The sequence below is a fragment of the Anolis sagrei genome, chromosome 4, assembly GCF_037176765.1.
Source record: "Anolis sagrei isolate rAnoSag1 chromosome 4, rAnoSag1.mat, whole genome shotgun sequence".
Taxonomy (NCBI): Eukaryota; Metazoa; Chordata; class Lepidosauria; order Squamata; family Dactyloidae; genus Anolis; species Anolis sagrei.
The window spans coordinates 174,556,929-174,576,701 of NC_090024.1; the positions used below are offsets into that span (position 1 = coordinate 174,556,929).

General features: G+C 37.3%; 1 protein-coding gene across 1 annotated transcript in view; it reads left to right on the forward strand.

Moving 5' to 3' along the window:
• The window catches only part of FAF1 (Fas associated factor 1), a 212,434-nt gene that overhangs the window by 33,880 nt on the left and 158,781 nt on the right, over window positions 1-19,773 (forward strand). The window contains exons 4-6 of the mRNA XM_060773485.2: window positions 2,033-2,241; window positions 8,018-8,109; window positions 11,104-11,195. Of these exons, the coding sequence (XP_060629468.1) occupies window positions 2,033-2,241; window positions 8,018-8,109; window positions 11,104-11,195 (393 nt within the window). The remainder of the gene's footprint in view (window positions 1-2,032; window positions 2,242-8,017; window positions 8,110-11,103; window positions 11,196-19,773) is intronic.

A 19,773-nucleotide genomic window follows, 5' to 3' on the forward strand; every position in this document is an offset into this window, starting at 1 on the left:
ATGGGAATTACTGTAGCATACAGTTGAGAAGTCAAATCCCCTGGTGCTGAGGAAGATGTATGTGTACAGTTCAAATCAGCAGTGAGTGGAATTTTATTTTCTTAACATGTTTCCCAAACTTCCCTCTTAAAAAGTAAAATAGAAGAATAAACTGCTGGCTTATGAGTATAAGGCTTCTCAAGTAAGACCTTATAGCTCTGTCATAACCATAATCACTTTTAAAATTTGTTCCCTTGATTTTAGTGCCAATGCTCTCAATTTTTGAGGCATCTTTAAAAATAATGGGGGAAAATAATAGGACAGTGTATTGTAGTCCAAAAGTAAGATAACGTGCTAATCCCGGACTTTCCCAAATGAAATGATATTTTGCCCAGTCCAATATTTTGTTAGTTAATTTTTTCTTGCATGCTTCCAAAGAAAGGGGGTCTCCAAAACATGAGAAAATAATCTATCTGTCCTTGCTACTGGTTTCCATGAGAGGGCAGTTAAAGGAATACTTTGATGCACCAGAGGCATTGTAATAGGATCTAAAGAAGGAGAAAGTGTCTTGTATACATATAAAATAGTTGAACACCGTATGTGGACAAATTGCATGTGTCCCAAGATCTTTTTTGTGGTACCAAGGCTGTCCGTAGAGGATGTAGTGTTTGCTACCTTAAAGTGACCAGTACTGTCCCTCATGGAAATGGAGAATTTTGGCCATGTTGGCATTTGGGGGCTCCTTTGTTACATCATAGGCCTTAGGGGCCCTTCTTTCTTCAAATCAGGAAGTGACCAAACCACCTGTGCCATTCAATTCTTGTTTTGATAAATGCTTGTTGTGTTGCTGTTATCATTATTTACTCAATTTATATCCAGCTCCTTCCATCCTAAATCAAGAGTCAAGGTGGCTTAGAAATTAAGTAGTACCTTTAAAAAAAAAATAGAAACCACTTCCCAAAGGCTACTGGAACAAAAAAAGACTGCCTGCCAGTGAAAGAAGGGATCACTAGTCTAGGGATGAAGTTCAAGGGCTTTTCACAAAGATCTCAGGTCTAGGTAGACTTCTGTTGAAGCTGAGCTTTGTAGGGCTTTATAGTTTATAACCAGCACTGTGAATTGTGTTGAGAAACAGACTGGTATCTAGTTGAGCTGTTGTAACATGGGAGGTTTCTGCTTCCTTAAATCAACTCCAATCTATATGTAGGTTTTTTTTTGGACCAGCTGATGTCTTTGAAAACGTTTTAAAGACAACCTCAAGTAGAGTGTGCAATGGTAAGCCAAGTGGAATATAACTTAAGGCGTATGACACCATGTTGTATGTGTTGAATGCATTAAGACCACTAGCTGTACAAAATAGATAAGTTATGATTTATGACCAGAATTGTGTTGGGTGAATGGGCAGAGTAACTTGTTAGCAGCAGCGTGACCCAGCACCAGTAGCCCAAACTGATATAGAGAACAAAAACACACATATCAATGTTATCTCTTTTCCTTGTAGTAAAATAATATGTTACACTATTTACAGGAATAAGGTTTCCATAACACAAATAAACAAATACATAGTATCTTTACACACAGCAGCCTTCACACTGGAGCTTACCCACACAAGGCTTCTCTCACACTGAGGTTTACCTCCTCATACTCTTCAGGACGACACTAACTTTTGGCCCACTGACTATAACAGACTTTGGCCTACTAACTCTTTCAGTGCTTGACTCACACTTTTGAAATAAAAAATACCTAGGTAATATTTAATATTTCTGATATATTGTGTCTTTGAAAATTCAGTGTGGTGGTGTGTTTTGGATTAGAAAAGACAGGCCATATCCTGACAAGGGTTAGAATTATTTCAGAAAGTCTAAGTTGTTAATTTGAAGTGCATAGGTTTGGAGATAGGATCAAAATTTCTCTGAAGTACTTACCACCCGTGGCTTCACTTCTGTTTCATTCCTGGAACTAATCCCAGAAATCGTTCATAGAATCACAACAAATTATTTACAGGGCATTGATGACCTATCTTTATTTGAAATCTAAACGATGTATTTTTCAGTGAATACAGTGGCGAGACTCTACAAGGACCTGCCTATGACCCTGCTAGTCATCCTTCCTCATCGTCGTCTACACCTTCCTCATCATCTGCATTTCGCCATGTAGTGCCATCAAGACAAATAGTGGAGAGACAACCACGAATGCTTGACTTCAGGGTGGAGTATAGAGACAGAAACGTAGATGTGGTAGTTGAAGACAGTTCTACAGTTGGTAAGAAACTGTTGGAGAGTGGAAACACACAGAAATAAAATGGATGTATTTATTTATTTATTTATTTATTTACTATACTTGTATACTGTCTTTCTCAGCCTATCGGCGACTCAAAGCGGTTTACAACAAGTCAGTACACATAATATCAAAATATAAATTAAACATTCAAAACAATATAAAACCTCAACAGAAACAATAATATATCTTAACTACAGTACAGATTCATTTTGTTGAATGGCCATACTTTAGTAAAGGCATGTAAAAACATCACTTGGAAAATTTCAGTGAACAAAGAATTCTGCTTTCATGCAAAAGAGATAGTTATTCAAATAGAGTGAGCAAGACTCTTGCATAAAAGGTAGATTTTTTTCTTGCTGCACGATAAGTGTGTTTTTATTGTAAAGCCTTCTTGAACTTTTTAATTACTTGCAAAAATGCGCCTGGCAATCTCTCAGATATTAAAATGTTTCATCCATCCTCTAATACCATGACTGGCCAAACAATACTTGGTATCTTTTAGAAACAATTTTTGGAAAAGTAGAAAAATACAGGTTTTACTTGAGTTTCTCTTCTAAATAACTTAAGAGAATTTAAACAAATATTCCAGACAAGGATAGCTATGCTGAAATAGTAAACAAAGCCTGTAATATAACATTTTGTAGAAAAGGAAAATATATTTGGGTTGTCATTGAAAATATATTTATTTATTTGAATATTAGCCACTCAAACAAAATCAATAATACATAGTATTATTATAATACTCTTGTAGCAGTCATAGTATTAAAACATTTGTAATATCTACACACAATTAAGCATATAATATTTAAACACAAAGTAGTTTAGAAAATGTAACACCTCCTTATTGAAACCTATTTCCTTTACAGCCATTCAGGTCCTGCAGGCCTGCCTGAATAGAAAAGTATTTGTCAGTTGACAAAAGGATAACAGAAATGGGATGAGTCTTGCATCCCTGGAACAGAGTTTCATAGCTTGGGAGCAGCTGCAAGGAAGCCCCCCCTCATATTTACTGATTGTACCATGAGGATGAAAGAAGGGTCTTCCTTACAGATCTCGAAACTGAGGAAGGCTTTTAGGTACCCTGGAACAAAGTGATATAGGTGAGATAGTCTGAATATAATTCATGTAGAATTTTGTAGGTCATAACCAACACTTTGAATAGTGCCCAGAAACTGACTGGTAGCTTGTGAAGCTACCAACTAAACAGTTGTAAAACTGTGACCCAAGTCCTGTCCCAGAAAGCTGACCAAGGAAGATATCCATGGTCTGTACCACTGAAAATAACCAAAATATCCATTAAAAACCAACAGGCCCAGATTGTCCAGCAAGATAACAACAACAACAACAACAATAACACTTTATTTATATTCTGTTCTATTTCCCCGAGTGGACACAAAGCGGATTACAACATACACAGATAGGCAAACATTCAGTGCCTTTAATACAATGTAATAACAATGATGCACAAATACACAGAAGAAAGGTAAAGGCTTCCCCTTTCATCTCCGGCATCTTGAGACAAGGGTCAACTTTGGCCATGGGGAGGTTTAACCCATTGCGCACCCATGGATAACCAATAGTATCTCCATCATATTGTAAGGTCTGAAGCCAAATTGAAATGGTTGTAGATAATCTGTTTCATCCAGGAACTTGAAGAGATGGGAGTCTTCCATACACTCCGGTTTCTTATTCAACAATGAAATATTGAAGACTACTTGGATAGCATTCATGGATTTTTTTTTAGCATTTCCTGTTTAACTTATGCTGCCTTTCTGCAGAGAAAAGTTTTCTTTTAAAAAAAATCTTGTACTTTGATTCTCTGATCATAATGGTAGCATAAAAAATCTTCATTTTAAAACTTATATTGAGTGTATGGCTTCTGCATAACATGTATTTATACTGTATCTCATCTTTGTCTTCAATTCATCAGCTAAGGTGAAAGTTTTTTCTTAATATTTTAATTAATATATTATAAAAGAGTGACACCTAGTGGCATGAATGTATTTTATTTGCTCCCCTTTATTATACATATTTCTCCGTGGCTGTATGCTTTATTTTTTTGCTTTTACAATAGCAAACTATAAATTCACTGTCTTTACTTGCCTATTATATGTCTTAATCAGCTTTGTAAAGGTCAATGTTACAAAGAAATATGTAACATATGTGGCTTTTGTTCCAACCAAGTATGATTATAGAAAAGATTTATTTTTTAAGCCTGTTTGAGAAAAAAGAGGAAGTGCCCCATCCCCTGTGATGACTGCTGCAGTATTTATATGCATTATTTTAAAAGAAATGAAGTAATGTTTTTCTTATAGGTAGTTTTTTTTAAATTTCCTGCAGACCAAGTGTATACAAATTTAGTTAGTCCAATAAATTTTTTTTGTACAAGTCAAAACAGTGATGTATTAAGATACTGATAGTTTTGATAACCATTTGGCTACTGATTCCCAGTAAGTTTCTCAGAATGTGAGCAACAATGGTAGGAAATCGGTACCAATATAGTGCTTGTCTCTTACACATTGATGATTGTTGATCCTGTCACATCAGATAGTTTAAGCGGCAGTGATTTGCACCACTCCTTTGCAAATGCTCTTGACTTTATTCAGGCCTGCTCAGGATGATATTCTCTCACACCTTGTGCCTATGTTTGGTGAGAGCAAATGTGCTTCCTTATTTCTGTCATTGTGCACATTATACTTTAATATGGTTTGCCCAAATAAAATTCACTCTAGGGGCCCACATGGTTCACTCTACAGTTGGATGAAGGAATTGACTTTGATCTGGGTCTATGTGCATTTGATTCTTATGTCTTTAGATCGTACTTGAATAGTGTATTCCCGCATTAATGTCCAATGGTGTTGTAAGAAGGGCAGGGGCATTAAGTGGGCAGAATATGGACACATAATTTTGTTTCTCTTGCTATATATAAACATAAATCATCACATTCATTGTATTTGTGTGTTAAAACCAAGGAAAAATACCAAATTAGGCCACCACTTTTTATTAGAGGCAGACACGAGTTACAGACATCTGACTTACATGTGACTCATGGGGGTGGGGGGTGAAACCACAGGAAGTGAGAGGAAATCTACCTCTAGGAAGGGAAATTATGCTCAAAGAGCTATCATGGGAAAAGACGTCTCCACGGGAGCTTTATCACCAACCCTTGTTTCCACAACAAGCCAAAAGTTTCAAAATTTAGGGACAGAAAGTGAGGTGAAATCTTCTGAACAGGGACACAGACAGCAAAACAAACATTGCAGGGGTGTTATCCCTTCCCTATGCTATCTGAAACTTTTTCTTTTCTGGAGTTACACTTCAAAACGTACCTGTTATGACTTACATACAAATTAAACTTAAGAACAAACCTACAGAATCTATCTTGTCTGTAATCCAGGGACTGCCCACATGTATTATTCAACCAGTATTAGTTATATTAATGTTTACTATTTCATAGCATTTAGTTCAGTAACTGAGGATATGTCCTATGTTAAATCACATTCTTGTTTGTATGGAGAATACTTTCTGTTCATCTTCCCAATAGTATAATGTTCCCTAGGCTGTTCCTTCTATAACTAACTAACTAACTAACTAACTAACTAAATAAATAAATAATGATACCCTTTAAATAGAGAAAAAACAAGTTGTAAATATTCTAATAGAGAGAAATTTTGGACAATTAGAAATCATGGGCTTCTGGATAATTTCTTTTTCATTTATTTATTCATTTGTTTGATTGCTTTTATCTTGCCTAATTCTTGTTATGGGGCCCAAGGAGATCACCAACTTCTTTCTGCACTGTAATATTGGAAGAGGAGGTACAAAGCCCTCTCCACAGGTTGATTGAATGATCTCAATAGTCCATATGCGCCTCCTACCATTATTATTCTGCCATGCCTTATGTCCCTTTGATAATTTCTCAGATGGAGTTCTCTCTGTGTATAGATATATTGGGGAGAACCCAACCATATGAAAAGGAAGCTCTGTACATGAGCAGAAGTTGTCAGATGGATATTGGGAGGCAAGGGGTGATTGTCTCTGGGGTTAATCCACATGAAGGTGGTTGTTTCTGTGTAACTCTTTATATACATGAACCAAGATGATATAACAAGAGGTGAAAAATATTTTTACTAAATGCCGTCAAATTACTAAATTATGAATATGATTATAATAGATGGAGGGGTGTGTTGAGAAAAAATACACCAGAGATAAACTGACAACGCAAGCAGTATTCTATAATTCTACTTAGACATTGCTAAAGACCCATTCATACATTTCAGGAAAACAAATACGGATTTGCCATTAAGTTGGATACAGAAACAAGTTATTCTTATTTTCCTTTTAATCAAAGTGTGGAAAACTACTGGGGGACCTAGAGCAAGTTATACTCCTTCAGCCTCAGAGGAAGGCATAACTGCTCTGAACAAATGTTACATAAAGTCTATCAAAGATTCATGTTAGGGGCACCATAAATCAGAAAAAAATTGAAGACACAAAACAACAAAGGTCTTAACAGTACTTTTTACTGCATATATGCATGAAACCTTGGATTTGTCATGGTTGTAATTTATAATTTTAGGGTTAATAGATCTTCCACACGTGTGTTGTTTTATAGTGTTTAATGCATTTGCACCAAGAGTCCACTAGATGGAGTTATGTTACGTCTCCGGCAAATAAAGATGGCATGTAATCATAATCAGAAACTTGTGTATCTTCTTTACCTAATGCCAAAAGACTTATATTCTACATTTAATTGTATTTTTTTTTTGCTTTTTTACAAACAACACCAAAAATCTCTGTCCACTGAGGCAACCAATTATTTGGTTTTAAGCCAAACAACAAAATAGTCTATGGACTGTTGGAACTGGAATTGGAACAGTAACTTTGGACCAGAACAGGGGAAAAAAAAACACAGTTAAAAAGAGAATTCCCACTTTGGTCTAGAATCTATACACAGTTGTGTGTTTTAAGTCATACCATCACTATGACTCAAATACGAAGGTTTTGGATATAAGGGATTTTGGCTCTATTGATAACGATGACAACCAGCAACAAGAAATTCAGAGGTGGAATAAGAAATCTTCACAAGTAGGTCAGGATATCTCCAACTCAAATCGTAACAGGCTTGGTAAAAAAAATCACTTAATGACACCTGACTTTTAACAGTCAGTATGAACAATGCCGAACTTAAGGTCGGTCTACACTTTCATATAATGCAGTTTGAAACTGCATTATATGGCAGTGAAAATGGGGTCTAAAATGCCCTTTCTCTAACCCAGTTATTCGCTATAGAGGGTGACAAATGGGTGGTCACAATTTATATCTGGTTAGAATGAATATTATGCAGCTTTGTTCCTGGTTTGAGGCAAAATATTGGGAAAACATTTAAAAATTATGCATATTAAAGGTTTGAAGTTAAGGTACACATTGCACACCATTTTAGTTCATTGTATGATTTTTTTTAGTTCAGTTAAGTTTTCTTGTGCCATAATTTGCCAGTACTATTGCATCTCTTTAACATTTAGAATATATTCGAAATATTTGTTATATTCTTTTGTTTTATCTCTGCTTGTATATTTAGAGAGAGAATGGGGGGGGGGAGGAAGGGGGTGTTTACTTGTTTTCTGGACTTTTTTAAGGATTTCAAATAATGTTGAAGATACATGAGAAATATTTTGTTTTTAGAGACTTCATTTTCTCAGTGCTTTGTAAACAAAAATTCAAAAAACAAAAGCAACAGTGTTTTTTTCTTTTGCAGGAGAGATCAAACATATTTTAGAAAATGAACTTCAGATTTCTGCATCAAAAATGTTGCTAAAAGGCTGGAAGAGTGGAGATGTAGATGATGGTGTAAGTTCCTATATATATTACAGAAGTTTTTGCCCATGTTGCAGTTTGGGTTACCTGCCAGCTGGTGCCAGTGTGAAAGTGATACATGAACCCTTCTGGATTCAATAGCAAAGTTGTTTGTTCAGTGAAAAGACAATTGATGTTTAAGAAACTAAACAATTGACTAAATTTGGAATGTAAACACACAGTCCAGTGTAGTCTATGGACTTAGGCTGAAGGTTTATCTTAGTTATTGTAACCTTATAGATGCTCTTATTACATCCTCCCAAATTGCCATTATTTGGAGCTAGCTTGCAGGAATATAATAAAAATAAACCGAACCTCTCCATAGTTCCTGTGGGCATTCAAGACACTACCGACTTATGGTGACTGTAAGTTGAACCTTTCATACGACTTTTTGAGGGAAAAATTATTCAGAAGGGTTTGCCTTCTCCCCCTTAGAGTGAAAGTGTGTGACTTGCAGAAGGTCACCCAGTGGATTTCCATCGCTGAATAGGGTTTCAGATCCTGATCTCCAGAGTCCTAGTCCAATGATCAAACCACTCCATCATGATGGGTTTCCCTATACATAAAAATCTAGCTCCCTCAACATTGGTTGCCCGTTTTTGTTTTGTTTTTTGGTACATAGGGAAGACGAGAGCCCCCTGTGGCACAGTGGGTTAAACCACTGAACTGCTGAACTTGCTGACTGAAAGGTCGAAGGTTCGAATCCAGGGAGTGGCATAAGCTCCCACTGTTAGCCCCAGCTTCTGCCAACCTACCAGTTCACTATGCCGTCATGCCGGCCACATGACTTTGGAGGTGTCTACGGACAATTCCGACTCTTTGGCTTAGAAATGGAGATAAGCACTAACCCCCAGAGTTGGACACAACTGGACTTAATGTCATGGGAAAACCTTTACTACCTAGGGAAGACAATACTTTTATCGGAGACTTTGCTAACTCTGGAGCTCCTGACAAACCCAGGGATAGGCAGGGAGGAGCAGCATTTACCCTAGTGCTCATTTTCAAAACTCCTTGTGATTGCAAGGAGAATGAAATTAGAATACTATCATGCCCCCCACATGGGGCTGTGTTTGGAAGCTGTAGCTAGTGGAAAATGTAGCATTTTAGAGATCTATAACACTTGTCTTGCAAGAACTGCACCAGCTTCCAGTGCTTCTGAACTAATTTCAGGTGCTGATGTTGACCTACAAAGCCCTAAATGACTTGGAGCCAGGCTATCTGAAAGACTGTCACCTCCCATATGAGCCTGCCACAAATTTGAGATCTTCAAAGGACAGGTCTTTCTTTGTAGCAGTGCCTTGATTATGAAATCCTCTATCCAAGGAAGTTAGGGTGGCCCCATCACTTTTAATGGCGGGCAGCCAAAACAGTGTTGTTCTGCATAGCAACCAGCGTTTGAAAGTATTGTTTTAAGTGGTTTAAAACTGGATTCTAGAATTAGTTTTTGAACTACTTTTAGGAGTTTTTAAAGGAAATTTTAATATGATTTAAAAGCATTTCTATCTTGATCTTGTTTTAATTGGTGTTTATATTTTAATTGCCTTGGGATCCTGTGTGGACTGGGAGACAATACAGAAATACTTACAATAGAATTATAAGTAAATTAAAATGTATTTAAATCAGTGTTGGCTAAAACAAGGGTGGAAATTGTGTAAGGCAAGTCACGTGTTGTTAACTAACGCTTTTTGTTCGGCTCCAGGCTTCACCCAAGCCGCCTCCCCTATTGCACATCTCAGTAGTGGGCAGTCACACCTCCAGGAGCCAGGATCCTCCCATTTCAGCATCCTAACCTTTTTGGTAGGGGAGGAGAGGGTAGGGCAGGGTAGAGGAATAGCTTAAAAAATGGCCTGGTGAATGCAGTCTATGAGGATTCTCCAAAGTTTGGGAGTGTGATTAGAAATTGAAAGGGCTTTGTCTTCTTTGAATCTATGACTTCTGCTAATCCACCTGTGCTCTTCCTCAGTCCTGTCCTTTTCAAACTCTACTGTGATTGCCTAATATAACCCACAGAGCAGGGCTAAATACATTTCTGCACGGGAAGGGAAAGTGATTTGAAAGTTATAGCTCTATTTAAATCTTAGATAAATACACTTTGTTCTGAGCAGAAAAGCCACATGTATTTCTCTGCTGACTCATTTTCATTCTCAATGAGGAAACATGGTTGCCATATATATATATATATATATATATATATATATATATGCCAGTGTGGACTCAGATAACCCAGTTCAAAGCAGATATTGTGGGATTTTCTGCCTTGATATTCTGGGTTATATGGCTGCGTGGAAGGGCCCTGATTTTGTCTGGAGATGAAACTTAATATATGAAGTTTTAAATCAAATAAATCATATTTAAGTCCCGCAGACTTCATGTATTCTTCCAAAGTTCTTCTAGGAAAGTGTTTACCTTCTATCCCTGAGTAATCAGTCTATGAATAGTTTTTCTCTGTTACAATGATACATGGTTGGGGAGAAAGCTTGAGTGGGCAGTGTAGCTTATCTAGCCCTGAAATCACCCTGAATTGAGGATAGACACATATAAAATATTGAGCAGTAATTTTCATTCTAGAAATACTTTTTCTTTGTTAGGCCAGAAAGGAATTGTGGTTCTTGCTTTTCTTCAGCTACATGGAAATTGATTGTAGTGGCTGAAGGAAGTATGTTAGCATACCATGTAGCACACAATACATTAGGTGCAAATTGGCCCATTATTTCAGTAACACACATTTAGGGTCAAACTAGACATGATGCTAAGTGAGTCATTAATAATTACTGGTATTATGGGGGGGGGGGGAGATTTTCATTAGGGCCACAGTGAGGGCCTCCTTGTTCTTGTTGTTAATTGCTCCCTCCTGAAAATGTGTGTGTGTGTTTTCAACAGAGATGTGATTGCTAATAATGTGCTTAGCATCATGCCTAATTTGGCTCTTTGTTTGAGATAAGAGCACCTGATTAAAACGTTTTGTAACAACTATTATTTTTCTTACAGACTGTTTTAAAAACTCTACACTTGCCAAAAAATAACAGCCTCTATGTCTTAACACCTGATTTGCCACCACCATCCTCATCAAGTATGCCTGGGTAAGTTACTGTTAAAAAATGTAACAGCATGCTATAAGGAGACTGGGGTCAGGGGGTTATGTTAAAGGTTTTGTTGCAAAATCAAACCTGGTTCTACTGTTCATACACATTTGAAATCTATGGTGTTTCCTTCCTGGATGGCCAATGCCCCTAATACATCTTTTATGTACAGAAAAGGTCACACATGCTTAAAATGAGACCTTTTATACTTGTATTTTTTAATGAGTAATTTTTAAACTGCTCCGGCATTTACCAATTCCCATGGATGGCAGTTGACTGACAGTCTGCTATATATACAGTATATATAGCACTGCAAAAAGTCACTACTTTATTGGATATAGCCAAAGAGACTAAGCCCCATCATGGTCCAGATCCTGGTTTTGGAAGAAGAGAATGTGGACTGATGGAAATCAACATGCCTATTTATTCATTTATTTCAGACATTTATATCCTGCCCTTCTCACCCCCAAAGGGGGACTCAGAGTGGCTTACAATCGGCACTCATTCGATGCCACAAAAACAATAGCAATAAAATCACAATTAAAACATTAACTAAACAATAAATTAAAACATTCAATTAAAAGCTACCAAATCCAAGACCAAATCCATATCCAAAGTCATAGTCTGAAGTCTGTCTGTTGTCAATCAAGGAAGTAGTATACATTATTAAGGCTGCGCCTGCTGCTTGAATGCCTAGCTTGCTTGGCATTCCAATAGAACTGGAATGACAAGTGTATGACTCTACCTGGACAAAAGTCACTGCATGATTTTCCTGCTACCTGGAAGTGTGGTGGGGTCCTATATCCCTATGTTGGGTTAAGATCCCTTAAGAGCACCCCCAGCTGTGTCTGACAAACTGGATATGGGACCCATACTACTACCACTAAAGTTGGGGTAAAATGAAAGAAGAAAAAAAAATCAGCCACAGTTCACAAAATTGCACAGAATAGATAACAGTTGAGAAAGATGAAGCTTTGATCCCATGGCCATGTTGTACTGAGATCCTTGTTTATATTACCCAGATAGCAGACCAGAGTGAAGCCTCTATTCAAACTTATTCTGCTTTCCCAGACTACAGTGGTGCCTGGTTGGCTGGCAATCCCATCCTTATTTATAGGCTTTGAAGACTGCATGGGCTTCTGAGAAGGAGGAAAAGAAGCCAGCCAGCCTTTTTAAGATGAGAATGCTACTTGTAAACCACATTTGCAGTTAGTCAGAAAGTGCTCTTCTCAGCAGTTGGACTCAGAAAATACAATTTCATATGGCAGTGCTTGAAAATTAATAGTTGAAATAGCTCAGTAACACAACTTCCTAGTGTATAAAATTATTCATTAATTTTTCAAGCCAAAGTAGCAGTGTGAAATTACATTTATAAAGAAAATCTAAGAGAAAATCTAAATGCTTAATAACATTTTTGGAGGCTTAGATATAGTCGGATTCTGTGTAAGTGTACCATGATGGGTAAAGGAGAGAGCAAATACCTCTTCAAAATAGTGTGAGGTGCTTGGGATCTAGTTATCTAAAAGATGTCCATTTCCCATGTAAGCCTATCTAAATCTTCAGAAATGTTTCTCCTTTCCTCTGGGCCTTCTGAGGGTAAGTGGTCCTAGTTGTGGTGGTCTGCCTGTGAAAGTCGTGGTCTGAGGTACTTTCTCAGTACATTGTTATAACATGATTCCCCTATAACCATGATTGCCACAACTTGTAGTGTCCTGGAATTTACAGTTTAGGGAAAAGTAACAGACCTCTGAGGGGGGCCCTGATGGCGCAGCGGGTTAAACCACTGAGTTGCCGAACTTGCTGACCAAAAGGTTGGTGGTTTAAATCTGGGGAGTGGAGTGAGCTCCTGCTGTTAGCCCCAGCTTCTGCCAACCTAGCAGTTCAAAAACAGGTAAATGTGAGTAGATCAATAGGTACCGCTTCTGCTGCAAGGTAATGGTGCTCCTTGTAGTCATGCTGGCCACTTGACCTTGCAGTTGTCTACGGACTTAGAATTGGAGATGAGCACCACCCCCCAGAGTTGGACACGACTAGATTTAATTTAATCTCAGGGGAAACCTTTACCTTTACCTTAACTAGACCTTTACCTTAACTAAACCTCTCAGTCAGAAAAGAGTCTTACCAAACTACTTTCCCCCATTGTCCATAGGATGCAACTATGCTTGTTAAAACAAAATCATAGCATTTTAAACTATGAAAGATATTTATATCTTCCCCGGCCTTCAAATCTTTTTTCTTGGCTGGTGTAGTTAATAATTTGCACTGTTCTAACAAGGTTTCATCAGTCTAAGTTTTTAGTTCTGCTATAGTTTCTTTTCTCTTTGTGTATGTGTTTTATATTTTATGCCTTCTCATGTAAGCTGTCCTTAGAATTTCAATAAATACTCATATAAATGTAAAGCAGAAGATCTAATACTTGCAACTGGTTTTTGTGAGCTCAAGAGTACTTTCAGCATTGTTGTTGTTATTAAGTTTATGCTTATTCCTCCCCTTTCTCTCAGAATGGAGACTCAAGGCAACATCAAAACTAATGCAGAATAGATAAAAACACAAGAAAGAGCATTATCAAAATGTCATGAAACAATTTCAGATATCCCTTAGATATTAGAAAACAGAACTTCTTGTTCTCAGACAGTACCCTGGTTGCTTACAGCCTGGTTTTGATACTGTAAAGAGATTTAAAGATATTTTCTGAGTATGAGTAAGTGTGGGGCAACTCTTGAAAGAAATGAAAAAAAGTCTACTAGGTTAGTTCTACCTCTTACTGAACCCAAATAATTCTTTATATCTCAGCTAATGCCTGTGAATTACAGTCTCACTGCATAATTCATAGCTATTGGAGATTATTGGCTGTTTGCTAAATTTGCAAAGTTGAATGGTTATTTCTGGCACTTTCAAGTGAGCAATGAAACTCAGTGAATGGAAAGATCAAAAGTGGGAGAGTGACTAGTGATGAGCAGAGGTTGCATTTTAGTAACAAATATTATGTATTAATTTTAAATATAAGCAAATGTGTATCAGTTATGACTTTAAATCAGGCGTGGGCAAACTTCGGCCCTCCAGGTGTTTGGACTTCAACTCCCACATTCCTAACAACCAGTATGCTGGCTGGGATTTCTGAGAGTTGAAGTCCAAAATACCCGGAGGGCTGGTGTTTGCTCATACCTGCCTTAAATCTTATACCACATTTATAAAAACATTAACTTTATAGGTTGAAATGTGGAAAACAGTTGATCATCTTTGGTTTTTTTTTTCATATAAGCATTATGATGATGTTACGTTATCTGGCTGTTCTGTTAAATTCAGTTGGACTTATTTCTAAGTAAATGTCTTCGGGATTGCAATCTAATAATCATTGTCACTGAGACTTTTGAAGTTATTTTTAATTTCAGGCTACTTAATGAGACAGTTTAGAAAATCTCAAAATTTTAAAAGGCAAGACAAAGTAAACAAGCAGAAACCCTCCTCATTCTCCATACGGATCAGATTTTCTGACTGATTGGTGTTTGAGAGTAATCTTCTATCTCCTGCTGCATTAGCTACTACAAACATTACATTTACATACCGATTTTATATTTTGTTTTAGTGTAAATAAACTGTAATTATAGTAAATTTGGATGTCTGTTGACACGAGCTTGTATAAATCTGTGTGTTTGTAATGGAAATGTTAATTATTATGTGTCATGATATTTTGTTAAAAATTTAGATGTTTGAAGGTAAAAATGAATAAGTAGGATGAATAATGGATAATTTTCTTCTGAAATGTAGGAATAATTTTTATAGAGCTGAACTAGGCTAAGGCTACAATATTATGCCAAGTTATCTCGGGTAGAGTTCAGTGGCGTTTACCTCTAAAAAAATAGGCACTATAATGGAATTGGCAAATAATTGCCAAAATATTAGGCTAGAATTTCAGTTCTGTTACATGAATGGAATAAGATGTCGGATTATACAGAGACTCAAAGCAGACTTCTAAGAATTAAGCATTCAAAATCTGGGCATGAATATCAGTTTTGTCCTGTCCCACATTTATTTTTTTAAAGAATCCCCATAGTTTCATTTCAAAAAGGGAAGAATTCCATCTAAATTTTACCCAGATTCCACCTGAACATTAGCAAGACTTTCTTTATGCTAAGAGCTGTTTTGCAGTGAAATCCACCTTCTTTGAGGAGTCTCCTTCTTTGGGTATTTTTAAACAAAGCTGAGTAGCAAGCTGTTGTGTGTGCTTTGATTGTGTTTCCTGCATGGTTAGGGGTTGGATTGGATCTTGTTTGTGGCCACTTTCAACTCTATTTTTGAGATCATTTCATAGCCTCAGAGGAAATGCACTTAGTGCTATGTTCCCTGCTACAGAAGACCTGAATTCATAAACAATGGATCTGTACAACAGGGAGCTTCAGGTAGAACAAGGATTGCATTGTGTAGCCTCTCCAGATGTTGTTGGACTTTGGTTCCCATAAACCTGCAGTACTTGCTTAGTGGAATAGATGGAAACTGCAGTACAACAATATCTAAAACGCCATATAGTCCTAATCCATAGGGAGTTTAGATTAAAATCCAGCACAGATTAACAATGGCATCTGTGCTGAATTTTAATCTAAACTTTAAAGGAGCTTTCCAAGTTGCTGAGCCTAATTTGGGGAAATGGTTCAGTATCTTGGATAGCTCCTTTAACTTTCATACTGGTTCCCAGATTTGATTTACTGAGTCTTGACATGGAAACTGTCAGCCACCAAGGCCTTATCTAGAATGGATAAGCAGCCAGATATAGATAAGAAAATGCAGAACTTTTTAGTTTTCAGGTACTGAGGTGTAAATTTAGTGTAATGCAAATGAATCTTATTAAACAGCAGGAGATGGTTGGGGAAACATTTGCCCATTAGCCATGTTCTGCATAATCCTAATTTCCAAATCAGAGGTGTCAAACTATTTTTTTCTGAGGGCCACATCAGCCTTATGGTTGCCTTCAGAGGGCTGGATTGTTGTAAGTTTTTCGGGCTGTATGACCATGTTCTGGAAGCATTCTCTCCTGACATTTCACCTGCATCTATGACAGGCATCCAAAGAGGTTATGAGGTCTGTTGGAAACTAGAAAAATTGGGTTTATATATCTGTGAAATGTCCAGGGTGGGAGAAAGAACTCTTGTCTGTTGGAGGTAGGTGTGAATATTTCAATTGGCCACCTTGACTACCATTTAATGGCCTAGCAGTTTCAAGATGTGGTTTCTTACTGTCTGGAGGAATCCTTTGTTGAGAGATTAGCTGTCCCTAATTATTTCTTGTCTGGAGTTCCCCTGTTTTTGAGTGTTGTTCTTTATTTACTGTTATGGTTCAAGAGTTTTTTTTAATACTGTTAGCCAGATTTTGTTAATGTTAATGATTTCTTCCTTGAAATTGTCCACATGCTTGTGGATTTCAATGGCTTCTCTGTGTAGCCTGACATGGTAGTTGTTAAAGTGGTCTAGCATTTCTGTGTTCTCAATTAATGCTTCTGGAACATGGCTACACAGCTCGAAAAATGTACAACAACCCAGTGATTCCAGCCATGAAAGCTTTCGACAATTTGTAAACCTGTATAAATATAACCGTGTTGCCCTGGCATTGAAAACCTCACGGGATACAAAATATGACATGGCAGCTTGGATTTGGCCTAAGGGCCTTGTGTTTGACATGTGTGTTTAAAATGCTTCGTACTTCAACAGGAATGTTTATTTAGAAATTAAAATAATATATTGGCAATGAATAGGATTTTGCAGAAGCTGTATTCTAATTTTCAACTGTGAATTTGCATACAAGAAATCTGTTCTTCTAGCATACACAAGAAATGTGTTTTTCTTTTCCTTTGGAGATTTGCTGATTTTTATCACTTGGAAAACATTTTAATGAGTGATTTTTTAAAAATCAGAGTCAAACCGGTGATGCTCACTATGCCTTCATTAGCCAGGCTACTTCCTCTAATGCAGAGTTCTCACTTACACAAATTAGAGCATCATCTAATTTGTCGTCTCCTCTAACCAGCATAAGACCTGTTAATTTAATTAAATAAAGGAGGACCAATTACTGTATTACTTTATACCACCAGAGATCCTGTTTCAAGCTGAAAGTTTTTTCCTTCCAAAATTTCAACTGTCCCAAGAAGTTGAAATATGTGACACTGAACTGTATGAAATCAGCAGAGAGTAGATTTTTATTCATGGCAGTTTCACAAGAACAAACAAGAATCCTTGGCATGTGTATCAGACGTGGATACGCACATTGCTTTGAATGGTAACTCTAGGTTTAAATGCATTTTTGAAAGACTACCAATTTTATCAGATCTTCTTTCCATGAAGCAGAATTTCCTAATATATATAATACGAGCAAGTAAATATTTGTCATTATCTATACATTATTTACTTTTTTAGTTCATCTTTCCCTAAAATCAACAAAAAGCCCATTTAAAATGAAAATAACTGCATAAATACTTTAACACAGCAATCTTCATTCTATGCCTTTCAGTTGATTAGTAAAATTGGCCATCCATAGAGTAAGTAAGGACATTTGTTGTTTAATCCCTCAATTTTTGGAAAATTATTCCCTTGTGAATTTTGAAGGAAGAAGTGGGTGGGGTAAGGGATCAAAAAGTAACCAGCAAGGCATGGATTGAGTATGTTCATTGATTCCAAGGAACACACTCAGCCCATGCCTAGCTTGTTGCTACTTGGCTTTTTAGTTTCCTTTATTGACATCTTTGGGCTCCCAGAGCAGTTAACAATTTTGAATTAGTCACTTAAAAACCACAGATTATTAAAGCAGCACGTGATTAGCAATGATATAAGATATTACATCATTCACCTGTTAAGGCAGGTGTTGGCCAAATGTGCCAAACAAATAACAAAACTGGTACAAGGAGAGCTACTTGAAGGAGCCAGTTCCATCATGAAAATACCTTATCTCAGATCACTTCCTTGACTTCGCTGGAGAGGAAAGGATGTTAATAAAGTCCCTAAATGATGTCATTTGGGAATTCCATATATATGATAAAATAGAGCAGGCATCCTCAAACTCTGACCCTCCAGCTCTTTGGGCCTCCAACTCTAACTCCCAGATTATTGAACAAGCTGGTTAGGGCTTTTGGAATCTGAAGGCCCAAAGAGTCGGAGGACCAGAGTTTGAGGATGCCTGAAATAGTGGATGGGGTGGGGTAGAAAATAACCCCGTTGGTATTCCATAGGATAGCTGCTATAAGACAGAGCAACAATCTCCCAGTACTGCCATCTTAACTAGAAATGGAAGTGGAAGGGTGAGGAGTGGGAGAGTTTCACAAAGTATTCTTTTCAGAAGAGATGAGGAAACCTGGCCACCCAAAGCCACCAACCCCCTCCCCTTTTTTAGATGTAAAAACATTTGTAAAGGCTATTCACTACTTCTTGAAATCTCTTAAGAGCAGCAGTTTTACTAAGAAGAACCTGCTCGTCCCTCAGCTGAAAGCCAGTGAATTAAACCCAAGAACATGCAACTGGAAGTCACTTCTGGTTATAATTTCTGGTTGAAAATAGGATGCTATTCACCATCAGAAAAATGTTCAGTTTGCTCAAACTATATCAAAGTGCGACAACTGCAGCCCACAATTATGAAAGTGAAACTTAGATGGCCACTTCTAAGTGGCTGTTCCAAATGTCACTTCCACACAACCAGGTAATTTTCTATGGTGGCCATGGAAAGCTATGCAGTAGCCTGGGACCTTTTCACAGCAAATTTTTTGACACTGAAATATATTGTGCATGTTTTTGTACCTGCCATTTCTCTTGTCTGATCAATCACTGTCCATCCAGATTTATTTATTTATTTATTTATTGTTTCAGAATTGATGATATATATCCACACACACATATATAACCACAAACAAAGTTAAAAACTTGACATTATATTAAATGTCATTTGACCAGAAGCTGGCCATTTGGGGTGATTCTGGTATCACTGTAAGAAGGCCCTCTGTGACGGCGCGTGTGGCGCCTCATATACTTAGAACTGTTAGTTGTAGGATTTTAAACTGCCATTTTATTTCTGTTTACCTTGTACATGTATAGTTAAATGTCATTGGTTATTATAGCTGTCAATTTATTGTTGTTGTGTGCCAATTGGCTTGTTTCCCCAGTTCTGTTGTTTAGGCTCCGCCCCTTCCAAGGGAGAAAGGGAAGGTTTCTCCCTCACCTTTTTTACCTCAGTAAAAGACTCATTGGATGGACGTGTCCAAAAGCTTGGCCCAAAAGCCTCTGGTCAAGGCATTTTTTACTACCAGTTCTTAGGTTTATTTCCCCTGAGTCTTATTCTTTATGTTCAGACCCCCCTGAACGAACATGTGAAGATCTCAGGCGCCTTCACACCTGTTCTGTGGCACCATAGGAAGGTCTTGTCCTTCAGCTTAGGCCACTGAACTGGGGTTGTGGTTTGCTCCGGCATCCATAGCCATTGAGAGAGAGGGAACCGGAAAAGCTTCTCAGCTTATTACTCCTGGGACCCTGGACTTAGAGTTTATAAAGTATCTTTTCCCAGTTGAAACATAAAGTTTGTGTCAAAGAAAGAGAACTGTTAACAA